We start from the raw sequence: 24,650 nt of genomic DNA, 5'->3' as shown, positions 1-24,650 counted from the left end.
CTCCATCTCGGAGACCTTTAGAGAGTCGTTATGACACTCGTAGGTCTTCACCGCCAAGAGGAGCTTCCAGTTCATTTAGCCAATCTGGTTTTCGTAAATCAGATTCCATGACATCGCTGGATGAACGAAGTCATTATGGACGATGCGGTTCCCCGATAAGAGAAGGTTACGACATTGAGAGTCAGGCTCTCCTGCGAAACCTAAAAGCAGGAAATACACTTAATGGTCAAGAGGACGAAACTACTACCACGTCTCCGACCAGACTTGGTTATGACGCATCAAGTCAACCAAAACTTCACAAGAAAGAATTCAGTACCACTTGTCGCAGTCAACAAAGTCCTGAAAGAAGGTCCTTTAAAACTCCTGGTCAATATTCACTTAGAAAAAATGAAAATAGCAGCGCTTCATCTAATGGTCGTCAAAGTCGAAATACTTCTCCTTCAAGGAGAAGTTATGAAGCTCCCACTCAGTCTATCCTTCGTAGATCTGAAGCAAAAGCCCGGGATAGCCATATATCTTTATCATCAAAGCAACGCTACAGCGCACCTCACAAGGCCTCGTTTTATAATAGTGAACTTAGCAGCTCTCCAAAGAAGAAGAACCACAACAGCCGTAACGCTTCCCCGTTTCGAAATGCCAACGGTGAGTCTCCAGGCTACTCCGTCCTCAGAAATTCCACCAAAGGAGACGGCAGTCGTTTATTGCACAGAAGAAACGATTACTCAAAATCGGACCCCAATCACTCGCCACGCTCCTGGCGGAAATCAGCACATTCGCTGCGCAGTACCTCTTTATCCCGCGCTGCTTCTCCTGCTCTGCAGAATACAACAGGCGACAGAACGTCCTCCAACACCTTACAAACGGAGAGAAGCCCTGGTAGCGTTAGAACTCTGGTCAGAGGACAAGATCTTGAAAACCAATTTCCTAAGGACAGCCCTGGTAGCGTTAGAGCTCAGGTAAGAGGACAAAGCCTTGAAAAACTATTTCCCAAGGACAGAGGACCTTGTGACCGTGCACGGAGCACTTCGCCTACACTCCAGATTAAAATGCAAAGCCATACCTTCTCACAGAGCTCCATGGATTCCTCAGAGTCAGGCCATCTGTCGGTAGTGGGCACAGTTAGGAACAAGGGAGAATATGCCAGGATTGCTGACCTGCCCAAGGTAAAGATTGTTCAACAGCAGGACGATAGTAGCTACATGGACATGCCTCAGAATCATCAGCCTTACCGGAGACAGGAACTCTTCAAACCAGCCAGGTTAGACTTGCAAATCCATGGCCATGGTATATGTACTGTAGTAGATGGTCCTTACAGTTCTTCTGAACCTTGAATTTGACTCTCTGTCACTTCAATTTATTTGTCCTGCTTTAGCCACTCCCTCACCAATCATCCCTTCAGAGCCTGGGAAGACACTGGAGAAACTGACAAGGAACGCTACTATGGTGGCAGTGGGTATCTATCGCGGGCTCACTCCTCTACTTCCTTGCAGGTACGGATGGATTACTGTTAGTTTATTGGTTTACCTGTCACAGCGGTCTTGTGTTCCGGACAGTCAGGAGGTCCAGGGTTCATTGGAGTGTCTTGATGTTGCGTTTGCATGCTTGTTAGGGTTTTCTTAAGATACTCCTGCTTCCTCCAAATTTTCCGAAAATGTTTGGTTAATTTGACCCTCCGAATTGCACACAGATGTGAATAGTCCGTTATCTATTAGGGTTCTGTGATTGACTGGTAGCCAGTCCAGGGTGTACAGTCGCCCCTCACCACACCACGCCTGGAAGTTTGCGGCTTCACTCTCCTGGCTCAAATATATTTTTCTAGGCAGTTTATTTGCATTTTGGGCCCAAATTAGACATTTGCAAACATAAAAAATGGCTAAATTAGATAAAATATTGATACTTCTGTAGGGCTGCATAATATATAGACCAGTGGTTTTCAGACTTGTTTCACAAAGGACCACCTCAGAATACACTTTCCAACTAGCACAATAATAATTAAATTGTAGAGGTTTTATTTAACAAGTATATGTAATAACAGTAACACTGTGTTTCAATATTTAATTGATTTTCTGGTGTACCACTAGATGAAGCCCAAGTACCAGACCACAGTTTGAGAATCGCTGATGTAGACATATAAATGATGTGGGGTCCTCGCTAGCCAGCTAGCGGCTAACATCCCACCGCAGTGCGAGTCACTAATCCTCACCTCAATAGCGGCAAATAAAATACATTTCTTAAAACAATGCTTTTCAATTGTTTTTTGTCACACCTCCTCTTACGAAGAAGAAAATATTTTGCACCCCCAACCCCCGTCTAACCGCCAAGACTATTAATTGTATCATTTTTCAATTAAATTGTTATATGTACACCTCTGCATATCATGGTATCCTTATTAACATTAAAGAAAACAAAAATCAACTTACAACAAATAACGTTCAAAACGTTTTTTTGGTCTGTCACAGAAAATATTTAAATGGAATCAATTTGCCTGAAATAAAAAAGAGTATCCTTATTTTAACTATAAACATTTTTTACCTACTTGAACCATTTAATACTGAAAAATAAAATTAAATTATATTACATTTATATTGATTAGCAACAATATATAAACCCTTTTACCTACAAAACAAAAATGAATAAGTTTTGCCATCATGCTAATGTTAGCATGCTAATGTTGTGAGCTAGCTGTTTTTCATCTAATTTTGTATGTTTACAGCTAAAAAGTGAATTGTTATACTTGGCACCATGTTAAAAGTACACTAACTTTTTCTATGCCATCATGCTAATGTTAGCATGCTAATGTTATAAGCTTGCTGTTTTTCAGCTAATTTTGTATGTCTACGCCTAAAATGGGAATTTAAATACTTAGTGCCATCTTAGAAGTACACTAACTCGTCCTATACCATCATGCTATTGTTAGCATGCTAATGTTGTCAGCTAGCTGTTTAGCTAATTTTGTATGTTTACACCTAAAAAATAGTACATTTTAATACTTTGCGCCATCTTAGAAGTACACTAGCTTGTCCTATACCATCATGCTAATGTTAGCATGCTGATGTTGTAAGCTAGCTGTTTAGCTAATTTTGTATGTTTACACCTAAAAATAGTGCATTTTAATACTTGGCGCCATCTTAGAAGTACACTAGCTTGTCCTATACCATCATGCTAATATTAGCATGCTAATGTTGTGAGCTAGCTGTTTAGCTAATTTTGTATGTTTACACTTAAAAAATAGTGCATTTTGATACTTGGCGCCAGCTTGGAAGTACTTTAACTTGTCCTGTGCCATCATACTAATGTTTTTTGCTTGCTTTTTTAGCTAATTTTTGTATGTTTAAACTTTAAAATCATGAATTTCGATACTTGGTGCTATCTTAGAGTGCATTACCTTGTCATGTGCCATCATGCTAACATTAGCTTGCTAATGTTGTATGCTGATTGATTGATTTATTGAAACTTGTATTACTAGATTGCACAGCACAGTACATATTCCGTACAATTGACCACTAAATGGTAACACCCGAATATGTTTTTTAACTTGTTTAGGTCGGGGTCCACGTTAATCAATCATGGTAAAAATATATACTATCAGCAGCATAATACAGTCATCACACAAGTTAATCATCAGAGTATATACATTGAATTATTTACATTATTTACAATCCAGGGAGTGGGATGTGGAGGGGGTTGGGAGGGGGGGAGGTAGGTTTGGTTGATATCAGCTCTTCAGTCATCAACAATTATATCATCTGAGAAATGGACATTATAACATGTAGGTCTGACTTCGTAGGATATGTACAGCGAGCCGTGACCATAGTGAGCTCAGAAAGCATAAGAACAAGTATATACATGTGATTATTTACAAGGTGGGATGTGGTGGGGAGAGGGTATTAGTCTTAGGTTGTAGCTGCCAGGAGGTGTTCTTTTAGTGCGGTTTTGAAGGAGGCTAGAGATGCACTTTCTTTTACACTTGTTGGGAGTGCATTTCATATTGATGTGACATAGAAGGAGAATGAGGTAAGACCTTTGTTGGATCGGAATCTGGGTTTAACGTGGTTTGTGAAGCTCCCCCTGGTGTTGTGGTTATGACGGTCATTTACGTTATGGAAGTAGTTTGCCATGTACTTCAGTATTAGGGCGGTGTAGCGAATTTTATTGACTAGGCTCAGTGCAAGTGGTTTTACTCGGTCCTCCACCCTGAGCCAGCCCGCTTTGGAGAAGTGGGTAGGAGTGAGGTGTGATCTGGGGTGGAGGTCTAGAAGTAACCTGACTCGCTTGTCCTGGGATGTTTGGAGTCTAGATCTGAGGGTTTTGGAGATGCTGAGGTTCCAGGAGGTGCATGCGTAATTGGAAAAAGGGTTGAATGAGAGTTACCGCTAGAATCTTCATAGTGCTTTTGTTGACCAGAGAGGAGAGTCTGTAGAGAAATCTCGTTAGACCTTTTTGATTCCCATGGTTGCCATTTTATCACAGAAAAGATTAACCTCTAGAATGGAACCTAAGTAGGTGATCTCATCTTTCCTGGTGATAACAATGTCACCCACTTTTATAGTCAAGGAACTGACTTTCTTAAGGTTGATTTGGGACCCAAATAGGATGGATTCAGTTTTTACCCAAGTGTATTGTCATCGAGCCAGGTGCAAATTCTACAGAGTTCGGCACTGAGGATTCTTTCCACCTGTTACTTGTCCATGCCGGATACCAGCAGGGCCGAGTCATCCGCAAACAAGAACAATTCACAGTCGCATGCTGATGACATGTCGTTTACATATATATTAGGAACAGTGAAGGCCCTGATATACTGCCTTGGGGCTAGCTTTTTAGCTGAATGTATATGTTTAAACGTAAATTATTGAGTTTGATCCTTGGCGCCATCTTGAACGTATGCTTACATCTGTTATATTAGCATGCTAACCTTTTATGCATGTCGTTTTGTTTTTGTATACAAACTTTAGGAAACAAGTGCCTGGACACAGGAAGACTTTAAGGGCCTTTAAATCAGAGCCAGTAGTAGTTTTTGGCTCGTGTTGAGTTGCTTTGCACTATTGACTTTCAGTCAGTTAGAGCAAAATATTTTTTTCGTCTTGACAATTGAGTTTCTCTTTTTTCAGAGGTCTTGCAGTCCCACAGTGGACGAGGGCGTCTTCTGGAACGAGAGTCATCCCAAACCAGCGCCGATGCAGGTACACTATATGGGTTCTCTGTTCTAGTGAAGCTAATTATTTGTGGTTCACTTTTGTTTGGATAAATAAATGGTCCAACCACCCGGTCTTTCGTACCGTGTGCCTTTTTCATAAAATTATGGGCCTGCTGCAATGCAAGCATAGCAAGCAGCCCATTTGATTACTACTCAGACATTCATTACTATTCTTCCATTTTAAACTTTGGTGATTAATGCGAGACCAAGCGACCAACAAACTCCTACTTACAGTCGTGCTCATAAGTTTACATACCCTGGCAGAATTTATGATTTCTTGGCCAGAAAAATGGGCTGCATGGTCAAGTCACCAGAAGAAAGCCATTTCTGCCCAAGTGTCACAAATTATCCCACTTACAATACGCCAAATAAAACTTCTGGAACAAAGTAATTTGGAGTGATGGCTTTCTTCTGGCGACTCAACCATGCAGCCCATTTTTCTTCAAGTGCCTCCTAATTTTGCATCTTGAAACAGCCACACCACAATTTTTCAGAGAGTCCTGTATTTCAGCTGAAGTTAGTTGTGGATTTTTTTTTGCATCTCGAACAATTTTCCTGGCAGTTGTGGCTGAAATCTTTGCTGGTCGAATCCCTCATTTTCTACTTCTTAATCAGCGTTTACACTGCTGATTGGCATTCTCAATTCCTTGGATATCTTTTTATACCTCTATCCTGTATTATGCAGTTCAATTACCTTTTCTCGCAGATCCTTTGACAACTATTTTGCCTTCCCCATGACTCAGAATCCAGAAACATCTGGATGAAAGATGCAATGGTCTGTCAGAAGGCCAGAAACTCACTGACATTTTTATACACACACAATAATTACAAACAAACAGGTCACAGGTGAGGATTGGAACCTTGATTAACCATTCAAACCTGTTTGTGTCAACTTTTGTGCATGTTATCAGATCAAAGTCACTGGGGTATGTAAACTTTTGATCAGGGTCATTTGAGTACTTTCTTTTGTCATTTTGATTTGAAAAGAGTAAAAACGGTTGTTTGCCAGTAAATAGCTTCACACAACCATTATGCATGAGTGGAAGAAAGGTTTTTGTGTTATCATTCATATTCTCTGAAGAATGGCCAAGAAATCATAAATTCTACCAGGGTATGTAAACTTACATAGGTGTATTTATTTCAACATAAAAGTGTAAAAAGTGTTTTGCTTCGGTCGTGAAATGATGATAAAGGTGTGCCAGGGCATACGTACATTTTATATTTAACGTTTAAATCTCTGGAGTCTATCAATCAATCAATCAATCAATGTTTATTTATATAGCCCTAAATCCCAAGTGTCTGAAAGGGCTGCACAAGCCACAACGACATCGGCTTGTGCAGGGGAGACCGGATGCAATGGACGTCGAGTGGGTCTGACATAATATTGTGAAAGTCCAGTCCATAGTGGCTCTAACATAATAGTGAGAGTCCAGTCCATAGTGGATCTAACATAATAGTGAGAGTCCAGTCCATAGCGGGGCCAGCAGGAGACCATTCCGAGCGGAGACGGGTAAGCAGCGCAGAGATGTCCCCAACCGATGCACAGGCGAGCGGACCAACCCGGATCCTGACTCTGGACAGCCAGCACTTCATCCGTGGCCACCAGACCTGTGTCCCCCTCCCCTCCGCGAGGGAGAGGGGGGCAGATGAGAAAAGTAAAGAAACGGCAGATCAACTGGTCTAAAAAGGGGGTCTGTTTAAAGGCTAGAGTATACAAATACGTTTTAAGATGGGACTTAAATGTTTCTACTGAGGTAGGATCTCTAACTGTTACCGGGAGGGCATTCCAGAGTACTGGAGCCCGAATAGAAAACGCTCTATAGCCCGCAGACTTTTTTTGGACTCCGGGAATCACTAGTTAGCTGGACTTCTTTGAATGCAGATTTCTTGCCGGGACATATGGTACAATACAATTGGCAGGATAGGATGGAGCTAGACCGTGTAGTATTTTATACGTAAGTAGTAAAACCTTAAAGTCACATCTTAAGTGCACAGGAAGCCAGTGCAGGTGAGCCAGTATAGATATATATGTAGCTATACATGTACTGTATATAGGTATATAAAAGTATATGCAGTATAGGTATGTACATATAGGTATGCAAAGGTATATATATAGCTTAGACGTAATATGATCAAACCTACTGCGGCATGGCGTAGTGGGTAGAGCGGCCGGCCAGAAACCTGAGGGTTGCAGGTTCGCTTACCACCTATTGACATCCAAAAAAATCGTTGCCGTTGTGTCCTTGGGCAGGACACGTCACCCTTTGCCCCCGGTGCCGCTCACACTGGTGAATGAATGATGAATGAATGATAGGTTGTGGTCGGAGGGGCCGTAAGCGCAAACTGGCAGCCACGCTTCCATCAGTCTACCCCAGGGCAGCTGTGGCAACTGATGAAGCTTACCACCACCAGGTGTGAATGAATGTTGAGTCCTACTTCTCTGTGAGCGCTTTGAGTGTCTAGAAAAGCGCGATATAAGTCTAAGTTATGTATGTTCTTGTTCTTGTCAAAAGTCTAGCAGCCGCATTTTGTACCAACTGTAATCTTTTAATGCTAGACATAGGGAGACCCGAAAATAATACGTTACAGTAATCGAGAAGAAATCTTAGCGTTGCCAGTGGACAAAATGGAATGAGTTTTAGCGATATTACGGAGATGAAAGAAGGCCGTTTTAGTAACACTCTTAATGTGTGACTCACACGATTGATTGATTGATTGATTGATTGATTGATTGATTGATTGATTGATTGATACATACATTTTGTATTTAACATTTAAATCTCTGGAGTCTACATCAACTTCAGATCTCTCCCTCATTTCAAAATGTTTTAGTTTTTTTTTATGTTGTTTTTTTGTTTGTTTGTTTTCTGCCCTTTTTTGTCAAACAAAACTATATTTTTAATGGCAAACACACAAAATATGCAAAATTTTCCACCAAAAATATTTTTCAAAGTGGAATATTTGATGTCAAGTAGTCCGAACCTTGGATCAGGTCAATAATTCATAATAATATTGATTTTGATTCAATATTATGTTTTGAGCAATGACAGTTTGAAAGAAAAAAAACAGCTTTGTTTTAATTAGTCAATGTCACGATCTGTGGTCTGGATTATGTTTTTGTTCGTTTTTGTTAGTTTTTGGACGCTGTTTGCGCTCCCTTGTTTTGTTTGATTACCATGCCGACCTATTAGTTTCACCTGCCTCTGGTGTTCGGGACACGCCAGAGATGTGGACTCGAGTCACATGACTTGGACTTGAGTCATGAATTTGATGACTTTAGACCCGACTTGACAAAATGTACAAAGACTTGCAACTCGACTTAGACTTTAACATCAATGACTTGTGACTTCACTTGGACTTTAGCCTTTTGACTTGACATGACTTGCTACTTTCCCCAAAACCCAACGATTAAAAAGTTATTCATGAGCGCTCCGTATCTTCCATCGTGTACAAGTGTATGTGACAGCGTGTGCGCTACCTGTCAGAACAACAGCCAATCAAATTACATCCATGTTATTTTCGTCACACAGCATTTGTCCAATCAAATTGCAGAAAAAAAAACAAAGAAGAGCTCTCAAACAAAGCGCCAGTGAGGAAAAATTATGCCAAAAATAGTTTCGTTCGGGTATTAAAACTACGACTTGGTCAACAAATAACGAATTGCCGTTGCAAAACATGCGGTTCGAACATTACAGACGGAGACGCAACAACTTCCAACTTCGTTCGACATTTGAAGATGCACAATGGGTAAGTTTTGAATGTAAGCTAACGTTTATTGGCTGAGTAACGTAACTTTTATTTGCTGTGTAATTAAATCAGTGAGGCTGTAAACTCACTGCTAATGTTAGAACCATAGACATCTTATAAGTCAGTGGTTCTCAAACTTTTTTTGTCATCCCCCACTTTGGACAAGGGGGAGTTTTCAAGACCCACCTGCCCCCATCGCCCCAACAGATCGCTAAAGCCAAGTATAACATTTTCAAATGTATTGAACATCAAGTAACATCAAGTTGTATACATTCAAACTCAATAACATAAAATAAAATCAAGTTCAATAATAAATTAAATAACTGTGCAGCTGTGGTATAACTTGCATCAAGTTCAACAATAAATAAAATAACTTGGATCAAGTTCAATGATAAATAAAACAATAGTGTTAAAACTTGCATCAAGTTCAATAATAAATCAAATAACTTGCATCAAGTTCAATAATAAATCAAATAACTTGCATCAAGTTCAATAATAAATAAATTAAAAGTGCCACTTTTTCGTGTTTTGATCAAATTTACCCCGCTCACAACATCTGTTAAAACCTCATTGAGTTCGGGGCTGAGCTGCCTTGACGCGAGTGCTTCCCGGTGAATGACGCAGTGTGTCCAATGCGCATTTGGCGCAACCCTCTTTATTAGAGCCTGCTGCCCGTTTCTTGACCCTGCCATGGTCTGTGCGCCATCGGAGCAAAAGCCCATACAGCTTTCCCATTTAAGGTTGTGTTCTTTGAGGAAACTTTCCATTATCTTGACCAACTCATCAGCAGTGGCTCTATTTTTTATGTATTTGCAAAACAGTAAATCCTCGCACAATGATTTGCCATTCACAAAGCGGACGAATGCGATGAACAGGCAGTCTTTATTGCTGTCAGTAGCTTCGTCCACTTGTAAAGCAAAACGACTTTATTTTAATTTGTCTACGACAGGGGTCGGCAACCTTTACCACTCAAAGAGCCATTTCGACCCGTTTCACAAATTAAAGAAAACAATCGGAGCCACAAAATTCTTTTTAAATTTAAAGTGAAATAACACTGTCTAATCCCCCTCTGATCCCCACAATTTCCCTCTTTGTCTTCCTTTTTTTCTCTTTCTATCCCTTGCTGCTCCAGCCCGGCTGCACAAAATGATAATATAAATAAATTTAATAAAGTCAAATTTAAGTAAGGCAACAAGAGAAGTATCCTACACTTCTCTTCTGTAAAGTAAATGTGAACAGCCGATATGGGCACCTATATCAACTATATGATTTGCCTGAGAAGCTGGACAGGACCAAAAAATTAAAATATAAAATAAAATGAAATAAAAAAATAAAAATAAAAAAATGAAATAACACTGCATATAAAGTTTTCTTTTTGCTTTGTGCTATTTATAAACGAACTATGATGGGTTACGTTTATGAAATCAATGAACGACTGCAGAAAAAATTAAATAAAATGTCTTCATGCAACAAAACGTTTTAACTCCAAAAAAGACGTCGGGTTGAAGGTTAAGTAAAATACTTAATGTCTATTTAAGTCCTCCTTGTAGTAAAGAAAAAAAAAATGCCAAACTTAAATTATTCACTGGCAGAAAACCAAAAATGCCGTAAAATGTAAATTTCCCTGAACAATTAAAAAATGTGAATATATGCAAAATTATAGGAAATTAAAATATTTTTCATACGTGGTCAATGTGATTTCTGCTCCTGAACCGCAGAGCACAGCGTCTCCACATCCGGGCTGTATGATGTCACCTTTATCTTCACACAGGATTATAAACTCTCATCTGTGAGGCGTGTGCCATGTTTGTTTTTGATAAAGTTCATGTTGGAGAACACCTGCTCACATACATATGTGGATCCAAAGATGGACAGGACTCCAAGTGCATACTTTTTCATGTTCACATAAAAGTCGGGGATAGCGTTCCAAGTTTCGAACACAAGTTTGTCTGGTTTGGGGAGCTTTTCAATATCACACCATTTGTGATTCTGAGCAAGAACAATCTTCTGGCGTGAAACATCTTCAAGGTCCGCTGTCAGGCGCTTTAACCTGGACACCCGCATGTCTCCGTCCTGCAGCAGCTGGCGGCTGCTGCAGGACGGAGACGCGCGCGGCCGTGGGCGTGTCCTGAGGTTTGACAAGCTGGATGACAAGCTGAGCTGGCCGTGACAAGCTGAGCCGCATCAGAGTGATTAAAGATTAGCATGCAGCTCCGGAGCCGCCGGTTGCCGACCCCTGGTCTACGAGTTGTTCCTCAAGATCACTTGCAATGTCGCATATACGTCTCGCAACTGTGTCGCTTGACAGTGGGACAGCTTTGACTGACACCAAGTCTATTGCAGCGGGGAGAATCCGCTGCTCAGCAATTGTGTGCTTTTTTGCATTGAGCAATTCTGTATGCAACTCTATATGAAGCTAATTTATCCATTTTGTGTAATTGTGGTCATTAGTCTGCTACCCATCCGCGCGAAAGTGTGTTCCGCTCAGCCCCGCCCCCATTAGTTACTGTTGCGTCTGTCAAACTTTCGCTCCTACCTCGAAATTTAAAGTCTACCGGAAAAATAAGTAATTTACATTCATTTATATAGCGGATGGCTTCACGGTGGCAGAGGGGTTAGTGCGTCTGCCTCACAATACGAAGTTCCTGCACTCCTGGGTTCAAATCCAGGCTCGGGATCTTTCTGTGTGGAGTTTGCATGTTCTCCCCGTGAATGCGTGGGTTCCCTCCGGGTACTCCGGCTTCCTCCCACTTCCAAAGACATGCACCTGGGGATAGGTTGATTGGCAACACTAAATTGGCCCTAGTGTGTGAATGTGAGTGTGAATGTTGTCTGTCTATCTGTGTTGGCCCTGCGATGAGGTGGTGACTTGTCCAGGGTGTACCCTGCCTTCCGCCCGATTGCAGCTGAGATAGGCGCCAGCGCCCTCCGCCACCCCGAAAGGGAATAAGCGGTAGAAAATGGATGGATGGATGGATATATAGCGGATTTCACAGACAGAATCACAAAGTGATTTACAGTTTGTTTAGAAAACGGGGTTGTAAAAAAAAAAATCTAAGAATAAAAATAAAAAATAAAAAAATAAAGTGGAATCTCCTCCCGTTTCTCGCGCCCCACCTGTCATGTCTCTATTCCCCACCAGTGAGGCGCTCCCCACACTTTGAGAAACGCTGTTATAAGTAGACGCAGCATCGACCACTACTGCCTACTGGCGCTGACGAGACGAGACGCGCGGCCGCCATCTTGGAGTAGTGATCCACTCCACTCAGTGCAATACGTTTGGCAGGAGCAATGAACTGTCAGCGCATTTTATCTCACCGAATACCACTGATTTTCACACGCTTTTTTGTCATACGTGTAACTATGATAAAGGACACATGTTTTGGCGTGTTCATAGTTTGCTTAACGGTAATAGAATATTCTTATATACTATAAGTGACCAGACGTCAAGATCAAAACTGGGAATAATAATCCCAGAGAAGAGGGGAAAAAACGGTCAGCTATTTTTAAATTGAAGAATCAATATGATTAGGTTATATATACATGTGTATATCCTACATAAACAGTGTATGAATATATTAGATATCTATATATCTTACGGACCAATAAGACTTTATCTCTGTTGCTGCAACAGCAGAGAGTTTATTCTGTCTTGACCATTTGTATTGATATTTTCTATTACATTTTCCCGTAAACGACCATGTTTACAGTGATTGTTTTATATGTATTTTTCATGTATGTTGCTTTGGATAAAAGTGTCTGCCAAATACTTAAACATATATAAACACCTGAAAGTCTTTATATCAGCTAAAACCACCAATCTGTTCCACTGGATTCAGAATAAAACCAAGGTCTGTCTTACCCAACAATGTTAGTATTTGAATATTGTTACTAGAAGACTTATTCCTGGTTACAATTATACTGTTAAGAGAATATTGTCATATATTTTGCCTAAAATGAGAATGCATCAAAATTACTGGTGGCTGGTGAAATCTGTTTAGGTGGGGCTGAAAGTTTGTAAACCAAATACCTGTAGAGGCGGAGTCATCCTCCCCCAGAAGATTTGTTTGTGATTTTCACATACAAATATTGAAGATCTTTGCTCCTTCTCAACTCTGTGATAATATTCTTTTCACAAAACACAACCAATAGTATGTTAATGTTAAATATTACTTGTGAAAAGTATTCCCCCGATTCCTATTTTCAACATTTGAGCAGGAAAACGCTGAACACCACTACTTCTCAACTGTCAGTTTAGGCTGCTCGCCAGCTCTTCATCACCACTTCAAGATGGCGGCCAAATTGCTCGCGTTACAGCAGCCAATACTGGGTCTACTTATAAGATGTCTATGATTATAACATCATTGCAAACACCACAATCTGTTGTGTCCACTGCAGTTTGCTACTTTATTCATACTTTTTGTGAAGTTATTTTTTTAAGCACATTTACATGAGGTACCCACACATAATTTTACGTTTGTGAATGTATCACACACAGTAACGTAACGTTAGATGGCGGTCAGCAGCACTGCATATTTTAGCCACCTACAAAAAGACAAACATGGTCAAATAAAGGTCAGTTAAAATGTATACCATATTAAGAATATGTGTACAAATTCCATAGGACCCTGACATCTAAAAAGTACAACTCGGTTCATTGTTATGTTCATGTATTTATGGTTTTCATGTGTACGCACACATAAACACACATACAGTATGAGATGAGATCAATGAGATAAGGTAAGAACAGGATGGAAACTGCTGTGGAACTACTTCCAATGCAATATGCCATGGAAATACAATGTTAACACTTTTGTGCAAATAAGTACAGTTGCACTTGTTTTTTCAAATATGTTTATTCTGTAAAGAAATAAGTTACATGTTTAAAATAACTGGTTAAAAGTGCTATTATGAAGTGCAATGTCAGCGCTATTTTTTTTTTCATAATAAATACATACAGCGTTTTAAAAACATACACATTCTGTGTAAATATATTAGTCTGTGGTTAAAAGGACTTGAAATGACTCAAAACTCAAAATACAGGACTTGGGACTTGACTTGAGACTTTTCAGTTTTGACTTTGGACTTGACTCGGGACTTGCCTGTATTGACTCGGGACTTGACTTGAGGGCAAAGACTTGAGACTTACTTGTGACTTGCAAAACAATGACTTGGTCCCACCTCTGGGACATGCACCTGCTCTAATCAAGAGACCCTTATTCAAGCTTGTCTTTGCCAGTCAGTCGGCCTGGCGTCATTGCATGTTTTCATGCCAACCCATAGTTCATGTTGTTCAATTCATGCTGTGTGCACGTAAGTCATGTTTGTTTCATGCCACAGTTTTGTGTTTGTTCCACGCCACAGTTTATGCTGTTTGTTTCATGCCACAGTTCCGTGTTTGTTCCACGCCGTAGTTTGTTTGTTTACCTCATGCCCTGCCAAGATTTGTAGTTGGATTAATGAACATGTTCCTACCTGCTACCCTTCTCCGGAAAAGTCTGTTTGCATCCCGGGAGAACAAACTTTGAAACAAACTTTTTCTAAATGACATTTCACCTTTAAGCTATTTTTATTTCACTTTTGTTATGTTTATGTTTATTTTAATAGTATTTTTAGAATGTACGGTGGGCCGCAAATGGCCTCCGGGAGCACACTTCTGACACCCCTGCTATAGATAAAAAAATATATATATATCGATAAAAAGCAGAGGCTGGCGACGCATGCGCGTTTATCATAAGTCTCTCGCTCTCTCTGCCTTTGCCCTTCCCTCACGAATTATGCTATGTGCGCACACCTTCACAATTTGTTTTGTTTTTAACCCCATCTTAACCCTGAACGTACATTGAAAATACACGCAACCCTAACTCAAAATGCAGTCAGGGTTTGAGGCATTTAAAAAAAAAACGCCCAGACAGCCCGGACATCCCCGTAAAAGAGGACATGTCCGGGGAAAAGACATATGGTCAGTCTATACTTTCTCATAGCTCTGTGCTTAATATATTCTCCACTTTATCCCTGGCTAAAACATTTTAACTGCCCAAGTTTGGTTTTGGCTGAATGGCCATCAGAAGGAGGTGCCGTCTGCCCATGTATGCTGTTTAGCAACTATGCCAACAATTAAAGGCCTACTGGAATGAGATTTTTTTATTTGAACAGGGATAGCAGGTCCATTCTATGTGTCATACTTGATCATTTCACGATATTGCCATATTTTTGCTGAAAGGATTTAGTAGAGAACATCGACGATAAAGTTCACAACTTTTGGTCCCTAATAAAAAAGCCTTGCCAGTACAGGAAGTAGCAGACGATGTGCGCGTGACGTCACGGGTTGTAGGGCTCCTCACATCCTCACATTGTTTATAATCATAGCCACCAGCAGCAAAAGCGATTCGGACCGAGAAAGCGACGATTTCCCCATTAATTTTAGCGAGGATGAAAGATTTGTGGATGAGGAAAATTAGAGTGACGCACTAGAAAGAAAAAAAAGGCGACGGCAGTGGGCGATTCAAATGTTATTAGACACATTTACTAGGATAATTCTGGAAAATCCCTTATCTGATTATTGTATTACTAGTGTTTTTGTGAGATTAAAAAGTCATAACTGAAAGTCGGAGGAGGTATGGTGACCGCCAGTGTCTCTGATGGAAGCCATGGAGGAGCCAAGAAAGTCGCAGCTGCCTATTTGACTAATGCTGCAGGAAGAACGACACAAGCTCCGCTGATGTCTCCGGTAAAAGCCGACTTATTACCACAATTTTCTCACCGAAACCTGCCGGTCGACATGTGGTAGAGAAACATGTTCGCTTGACCGCTCTGTTCCATAGTAAAGCTTCCCAACAAACAAAGAAACACCGGCTGTGTTTTGGTTGCTAAAGGCAGCTGCAATCCACCGCTTTCCACCAAAAGCATTCTTCTTTACAGTCTCCATTATTAATTGAACAAATTGCAAAAGATCCAGCAACACAGATGGCCAAAATACTGTGAAATTATGCGATTAAATCGGACGACTTTTAGCCAGGAGTGGTGCTGGGATAAAATATCCGCTCCAACCAATAACGTCACAAGCACGCGTCAACATAAGCGTCATCATTCCACGACGTTTTCAACAGGAAACTTCGCAGGAAATTTAAAATTACAATTTAGTAAACTAAACCGGCAATGTTAAGATTTCATCATTGATGTATAAACTATCAGACTGCGTGGTCGGTAGTAGTGGGTTTCAGTAGGCCTTTAATGTGCGTTGTATGTTAAAACCTAAAAATCATTCATTTTGATACTTGGCGCCATCTTTGAAAGTATGCTGACGTGTTTTATATTAGCATGCAAATATTTTATACTAGCTTTAGGTCATTTTGAATGTAAAAAAAACCCCCAAAAATCCTGGTTTGTGATACTTAGTCCTTTCACGCAAGTATGCTCCCATTGAACCTGAAAGTCATGAATTTTGATACTTGGCGCAATCTTAGAAGTATGTTAAAGTATTTTAAATCAACACGGCTAATGTTAGCATGCGAACATTTTATGCTAGCTTTTTAACTGACTGTATAAATCTTCAAACTATGGAGTTTAATGCGTGGCTGCATCTTGAACGTAGGCTTACATCTGTTGTATTAGCATGCTAATGTTTAATGCTAGCTGTGTCGTGGGGTCTTCAGGACCGAAGGATCACAGCAGGAGTTCAAGTTGACAATTCTTTTTAATCTTTTTACACACAATATTTCTTCTTTTGTTTGTTCCCAAAAGGATTTTCTTTTCATTTTTAATTTTCACAACAGTTCATCTTCTTCGTTCACTCCCCAAGTCTTTTCAGTCTTAGTTCGTTCACTCACAAAGTTTTTAACTCGCTCAGTCCTCCCACAACCCTTCTGGCGTCCTCAGCACCTCCTGGGTCCTTCTGGCTTTTCAGCCCCGCCCTGCAGTCACCAACGCTGCTAAATAGAGACAGGTGCTTAGATAACTCGTTCCAGCTGAGGTATCCACTCACCTGCCATCTTGCTTCCAGCCAGCTCCTGTGCATGCCATTGCCAGCAGGCGGCGCGTGACCACGCCCTGCCTCCCACACTAGCTTTTTAGCGAAAATTATACATTTACACTTAAAAATAGTGCATTTTAATACTTGTTGCCATCTTAGAAGTACATCAACTCCTCCAATGCCGTCATGCTAATGTCAGAATGCTAACTATTTTTGCTAGCTTTTTAGCCAATTTTGTATGTTTAAACCTTAAAATCTTGAATTTTGATAGTTGGCGCTATATTGGAAGTCTGCTAAAATCTAGCATGCTAATATTTTATGCTAATTTTTTGTTCCAGTTTTTTAGTTTAATGTGTATATTTAAACATAAAAATCATGGATTTTGTTGCTAATGTTGTGAGCTAGTTTTTCGGCTAATGTTGTATGTTTGCACCTAAAAATAGTGCATTTTAATACTTGGCAGCAACTTAGAAGTACACTAACTTGTCCTATGGCATCATGCTAATGTTAGCATGTTAATGTTGTGAGCGAGCTTTTTAGCAAATTTTGATATGTTAGCACCTAAAAATAGTGCATTTTAATACTTGGCACTATCTTAGAAATACACTAACTTGTCCTATGCCATCATGGTGACGTTGCCATGCTAATGTTGTATGCAATTTTTTATGTTTAAATTTAAAAATCACAAATTTTGACACTCGGCCCCATTTTAGAAGTATAGCAGGCCCTTTAAAATTACCGTAGGAATTTTCTAGTTTTGTACCTTGTTTGCATGCTTGAGAAGAAGAAACGTGTTCTCATGTGTAGTAATAAAACTTATCTTCCCAACACACTTTGGCCAGACCACATGACAACCAACCCAGTCTACTATTGCGCAACTTTTATTGCTCATTTCACTTGAACCTGCCGTTTTCTTCTTTTTAAGCAGTGCTGCTGTTTTTTGGGGGGGGGGAATACTTTTTTTTTTTTCCCTGCAGGCATTTGTAGAGACCGAGCTTTGTCACTGTGGTGTGCTCGGGCATGTGTTGAAATTCCTGGGCCGTACCAAGTGAAACCAACAGTTACTAAGTTGTGTGACCCGGATGTGGGTGGCGCAAGATAGTCAGGCTGGACGATACTGCAAATGTTGGTACTGAACCGATACCAGTACAGAGTCCGTATCTCAGATACCCATACTTTTTATTTTTTAAGAGTTTGTGATTTTTGCATCACATTTGTTGATGCTAGCTATAATCTCAATAAGATACAAACTAAAATATATTTATGTCAACAAGGTTTAACAATATTCATGAAAAAATTACAAGATAATGTAAACAATGTAATTAGTTAGAGTGACACTTTAATTTTTATACCCAGACTTTTGCCATCGTACGTCCAGAACATGGGATGTAACAAACTAGTATTTTGTGTTATACGAGTGCCCAAACAAATAATCCCACAGGTTGTTGACTTAGTTCCTAGTTGTTGTTTTTTTACATTTTTATTTTTGAGACTGCAAATTAGCCAACATGGGGCCAAAGAAAGTTGCGAGCACTTTGGTCAAAAAGGTCATAAGTAACAGGTACCGACGGGCCAAGCGGTGTGCAGCTTCAGCGGTCGTGGAGGCAAAAACTCAGACATGGGAGGAATCCGGGGAAGCCATGGAAAACGACGTCCGGATGGCTTCGAAGCGATTCTGGACCACCATCCGCCGCCTCCAGAAGGGGAAGCAGTGTACTATAAACACTGTGTATGGTGCGGATGGTGTTCTGCTGACCTCAACTGCGGCCGTTGTGAATAGGTGGAAGGAATACTTCGAAGACCTCCTTAATCCCACCAACACATCTTCCTATGAGGAAGCAGTGCCTGGGGAATCCGTGGTGGGCTCTCCTATTTCTGGGGCTGAGGTTGCTGAGGTAGTTAAAAAGCTCCTCGGTGGCAAGGCCCCGGGGGTGGATGAGATCTGCCCGGAGTTCCTTAAGGCTCTGGATGCTGTGGGGCTGTCTTGGTTGACAAGACTCTGCAGCATCGCGTGGACATCGGGGGCGGTACCTCTGGATTGGCAGACCGGGTTGGTGGTTCCTCTCATTAAGAAGGGGGACCGGAGGGTGTGTTCCAACTATCGTGGGATCACGCTCCTCAGGCTTCCCGGTAAGGTTTATTCAGGTGTACTGGAAAGGAGGCTACGCCGAATAGTCGAACCTCGGATCCAGGAGGAACAGTGTGGTTTTTGTCCTGATCGTGGAACGGTAGACAAGCTTTATACTCTCGGCAGGGTTCTTGAGGGTGCACAGGAGTTTGCCCAACCAGTCTACATGTGCTTTGTGGACTTGGAGAAGGCATTCGACCGTGTCCCCCGGGAATTCCTGTGGGGAGTGCTCAGAGAGTATGGGGTATCGGACAGTCTTATTGTGGCGGTCCGCTCCCTGTACGATCAGTGTCAGAGCTTGGCAGTAAGTTGAACACATTTTCAGTGAGGGTGGGACTCCGCCAAGGCTGCCCATTGTCACCGATTCCGTTCATAACTTTTATGGACAGAATTTCTAGGCGCAGTTAAGGCGTTGAGGGGTTCCGGTTTGGTGGCCGCGGGATTAGGTCTCTGCTTTTTGCAGATGATGTGGTCCTGATGGCTTCATCCGGCCGGGATCTTCAGCTCTCACTGGATCGGTTCGCAGCCGAGTGTGAAGTGACCGGAATGAGAACCAGCACCTCCAAGTCCGAGTCCATGGTTCTCGCCCGGAAAAGGGTGGAATGCCATCTCCGGGTTGGGGAGCAGACCTTACCCCAAGTGGAGGAGTTCAAGTACCTAGGAGTCTTGTTCACGAGTGAGGGAAGAGTGGATCGTGAGATCGACAGGCAGATCGGTGCGGCGTCTTCAGTAATGCGGACGTTGTACCGATCCGTTGTGGTGAAGAAGGAGCTGAGCCGGAAGGCAAAGCTCTCAATTTACCGATCGATCTATGTTCCCATTCTCACCTATGGTCATGAGCTTTGGGTCATGACCGAAAGGATAATATCTCGGGTACAAGCGGCCAAAATTAGTTTCCTCCGCCGTGTGTCGGGGCTCTCCCTTTGAGATAGGGTGAGAAGCTCTGTCATCCGGGAGGAGCTCAAAGTAAAGCCGCTGCTTCTACACATCGAGAGGAGCCAGATGAGGTGGTTCGGGCATCTGGTCAGGATGCCACCCAAACCCCTCCCTAGGGAGGTGTTTAGGGCACGTCCAACCGGTAGGAGGCCACGGGGAAGACCCAGGACACGTTGGGAAGACTATGTCTTCCGGCTGGCCTGGGAACGCCTCGGGATCCCCCGGGAAGAGCTGGACGAAGTGGCTGGGGAGAGGGAAGTCTGGGCTTCCCTGCTTAGGCTGCTGCCCCCGCAACCCGACCTCGGATAAGCGGAAGAAGATGGATGGATGGATGGTGATAAGCAATATTGAATTCAAGAAAGAACTCCTCAGCTCATCACTGCCACCCAGAGTATTTATTGAAGATAAAACCAGGCCCCAAACAGAATTACATTTTATTATTTCACACTTTTTAAAAATAGTTTTATTATTCATTATTTTAATTTCTAATTTACTAATACTTAACTTTTGGGGATCAATGTTTTGAAGTATTGACTTTTTTTTAAGGCTCCAATTACACTTTGGACATTTTGAGGGGAATATATTGCTTGCATATTTTGTGTTTTTGCAATAAAAACAAGGTTTCCTAAAAACAAAAGGTAAAACATTTTTACAAATTAACTATATCGACAAAGCTGAAGGCGATCTGGAGATTTAAATGATTAAAAAAATGACTTTAAATAAATGTTATGAATTATTGACCTATTTAAGACTACAAATACTACACATCAATTATTACACTTTGATGTATTTTTTTATGGAAATTTTGTGTGTTTGCCATATAAAAAAATAAGTTTTCTTAGAGGAAAATGGCCTAAAACTGTCTAAAAACAAACACATAATAAACACGTAGAATCGACGGTTAGATCAGAAGTTAAACTAGAGACTCGTGTTAAAAGTAAAGAATAAATACAAAAAAAAATTATGACTATTTTTATGAGTCTGGCCTTTTTGGATCCCCAAGAATATTAGTGATTTTTTTTTTTAAACTCATTGCTCTGAAAATAATAATGAATCAAAATCAATGTCATGAATTATTGACTTATTTTTAAGGCTCCAATTACTTCACATCAAATATTACCCTTTGGACATTTTGGGGAGAAATATTGCTTGCATATTTTGTGTTTTTGCCATAAAAACAAGGTTTTCTTAAAAACAAAAGGTAAAACATGTTTTCAAATTAACTATATTGACAAAGCTGAAGCCGATTTGGAGATTTAAATAATTAAAAAAATAATGATTTCAAATCAGTGTTATGAATTTTTGACTGATGTATTTTTTTATGGAAATTTTGCATATTTTGTGTGTTTGCCATTTAAAAAAAACAAGTTTTCTTAGAGGAAAATGGCCTAAAACCGTCTAAAAACAAATAAATAATAAAAACGCTTAATCGACGTTTAGATCTTAAGTTAAACTAGAGACAAGTGTTGAAATAAATAAAAAATAAATGACTATTTTTAACATTTTTATGAGTATGGCCTTTTTGGATCCCCAAGAATTTTAGTAGGATTTTTTTAAACTCATTGCTCTAAAAATAATAATGACTCAAACCAAATGTTATGAATTTTTGACATATTTAAGGCTCCAATTGCTTAACTTCAAATATTACACTTTGAACATTGGGGAGGGGGAGATGTTGCATATTTTGCTAAAAAACAACAGGATTTTCATTAAAAATGAAAAAAAAGGTTAAAAAACTTTTTTTTTAATTAACTATATCCACAAAGCTGAAGCTTATGATGATTAAGAATCAATGTTATGAATTACTGCCCTATTTAAGACTACAATTACTTCACATCAAATATTACATTTTCAATATTTTGGGCGGGGGGTATATTTAATATTTTGTGTTTTTGCTGTTTGAAAACAAAGTTGTCTTTGACAAAAGGCATACAAGAACAAAAACCACTACATAAAGAAATAATAAAAACTTGTAATCGGCAGATAGATCTGAAGTTGACTTAAATAAATGGGTTGTACTTGTATAGCGCTTTTCTACCTTCAAGGTACTCAAAGCACTTTTAACACTACTTCCACATTTACCCATTCACACACATTCACACACTGATGGAGGGAGCTGCCATGCAAGGCGCTCCATCAGGACAACGGACGTGACGAGGTTGGTACTAGGTGGGGATTGAACCAGGGACCCTCCGGTTGCGCACGGCCACTCTGCCACTGCACGACGCCACTTAAGTGTTAAAAAGTAAAATAAATATGAATGACTTATTTTCAACACTTATGAGTGGGACCCTTTTGGATCGCTGATCATTTTGTTGGGATTTTTTTTCAAACTGTCATTGCTCAAAAAATAATTGAATAAAATCAATGTTGTTATGAATTATTGACCTATTTATAAGGCCCTAATTACTACACATCAAATATTACATTCTGCTGTATTTTAAGGGGAATATTTCATATTTTGTGTGTTTGCCATATGAAAAACAAGTTTTCTTAGAGGAAAATGGCCTAAAACAGACTAAAAACAAAGAAATAATGAAAACATATAATCGACGGTTAGATCTGAAGCTAAACGAGAGACGAGTGTTAAAAGTAAAATAAATAAATAAATTAAACTTATTTTTAACATTTTTATGAGTATGGCCTTTTTGGATCCCCAATCATTTTTGTGGGATTTTTTTTTTTTAACTCATTGCTCTAAAAATAACCACGAAAAAGTTTGGACACCCTTAAACCAACAGAAACAGAGGTAACAATTTAATACGATTATTCTACTGTAAGTAAAATTTGCAAACCTATCTGACTGAACACTACAAAAATAACATAAAAACAACTTCAATATATCAATCAACCCACGCCAGTATAGATGCGATATCAACGGTCGTATCATCGACAGTCGAATCGCCCCGCCCACTTCTACTACAGAAGCAGCAGGCGCGCCGCCGCTGTTTTGGTTGAAGATCTGGAGCCGCCCAGGAAGTGGAGCAGAGGAGCAGATATATATGTCGCCACTCGCCGACTCCTCGGCCTCCTTTTAGACACCATTTAGGCGGAAAATAGCAGGCTTTAGCGGAGACCTAGCACTTCCTGTTGTCCCTCCGCCTGAAGGGAGTGTGAATGGCGCGGATTTATCTCATGTCGCCACACGTACAAGAAAGTGCTACAAGTGTATTGGCGGACAACTTTCAGCAATAGCGAGAAAAGTGTTCTTTTTTCATTAAGTAACGGTACTTTTTGTCTTTTTTTAAATTTCTTGAAACCTACCCGGATCCTGTTATCATGACGGTAAGTAAAGTAGTTCTCAAATCTGTCGCTTCTTCCTGTATCAAAGATAGCTGCTTTTGCGAGTCAAACCCGCAACATACACATCAACAACCTCGTATTGCAACGTTTACTCTGACATATATTTGTTTTGAATTTTAATTTTGGCTTTTCATGAACCGCCTTGGACGTTGGTAGCGTCAATGCTAGTATTCGCGCTTTGAACTGCCAGAAAATGTCAACAACAATTTTCGACTTTTTTGTGCACTTTACGTCATACTTTCGTGTGACGTTCACCGCAGGATTAGCTATTTGGGTTTTGTTTTTTTTACTTTTATATAACTTCATTTAAAATATGTACAGGAACAAAACAGCGTCAGGGGGTTGTAAACTCAGTAACGAAACTAAAATAGAATGCAAAATATATATATGTGTAACAAAATAAAGCCATAGGCCAAGGGTGTCAAACTCTGGCCCGCGGGCCAAATTTGGCCCTCCCTGTAATTTCATTTAGCCCTTGAGGCAATTGTGGCGGTTTCGCTGTAACACCGCATTCACCGCTAATACTCATACTTGTCAACCCTCCTAATTTTCCCAGGAGACTCCCTAAGTTCAGTGCCCCTCCTGAAAATCTCCCGGGGCAACCGTTCTCCCGAATTTCTCCCAATTTCCACTCAGACAACAATATTGGGGGCGTGCCTTAAAGGCAATGCCTTTAGCGTTCTCTGCACCCTGTGGTCACGTCTGCTTTTCCTCCATTCAAACAGCGTGCCGGCCCAGTCACATAATATATGTGGCTTTAGCACACACACAAGTGAATGCAAGGCATACTTGATCAACAGCCATACAGGGCACACTGAGGGTGGCCGTATTAACAATGCCAACACTTTTACAAATATGCGCCACACTGTGAACCCACACCAAATAATAATGACAAACACATTTCGGGAGAACACCCGCACCGTAACGCAACAGAAGAAATACCCAGAAACCCTTGCAGCACTAAATCTTCCGGGACGCTACAAAATACACCCCTCCGCTACCACCAAACCCCGCAGATCCCTATTAAAAGGTTAATTTGTTCAACCTTGGCCCGTAACTTTGTTCAGTTTAAAATTTTGGCCCACTCTGTATTTGAGTTTGACACCCCTGCCATAGGCTCACACAAGTTACGTAAATAATCAAAATTTGGAGCACAAAATCAAAGTTTTCACAGCTTTTTTGGTTATTTGAGGTAGAAAGCGTTTTAAAGTAAAGTTCTAATTAGGGCTGGGCGATATGGCCTTTTTTTAATATCTCGATATGTTTTGGCCATATCGCGATACACGATATATATCTTGATATTTTGCCTCAGGCTTGAATTAACACTTGATGCATACAATCACTGCAGTATGATGATTCTATGTGTCTAC

At 40.5% G+C, this 24,650-nt stretch overlaps 1 protein-coding gene across 1 annotated transcript in view; it reads left to right on the top strand.

Annotated features, from left to right (window-relative positions):
* Window positions 1–22,875: 22,875 nt before the first annotated feature.
* The window catches only part of triobpb (TRIO and F-actin binding protein b), a 61,852-nt gene continuing 60,077 nt past the window's right edge, over window positions 22,876–24,650 (top strand). The window contains exon 1 of the mRNA XM_061885033.1: window positions 22,876–23,262. Coding sequence (XP_061741017.1) covers window positions 23,257–23,262 — 6 coding nt within the window. The 5' untranslated portion in view covers window positions 22,876–23,256. The remainder of the gene's footprint in view (window positions 23,263–24,650) is intronic.

The sequence above is a fragment of the Nerophis ophidion genome, linkage group LG23 (assembly GCF_033978795.1).
Source record: "Nerophis ophidion isolate RoL-2023_Sa linkage group LG23, RoL_Noph_v1.0, whole genome shotgun sequence".
NCBI classification, from domain to species: Eukaryota; Metazoa; Chordata; class Actinopteri; order Syngnathiformes; family Syngnathidae; genus Nerophis; species Nerophis ophidion.
Note: the sequence above shows the minus strand (reverse complement) of the source record. Positions and strands in the feature narration are given on the sequence as shown.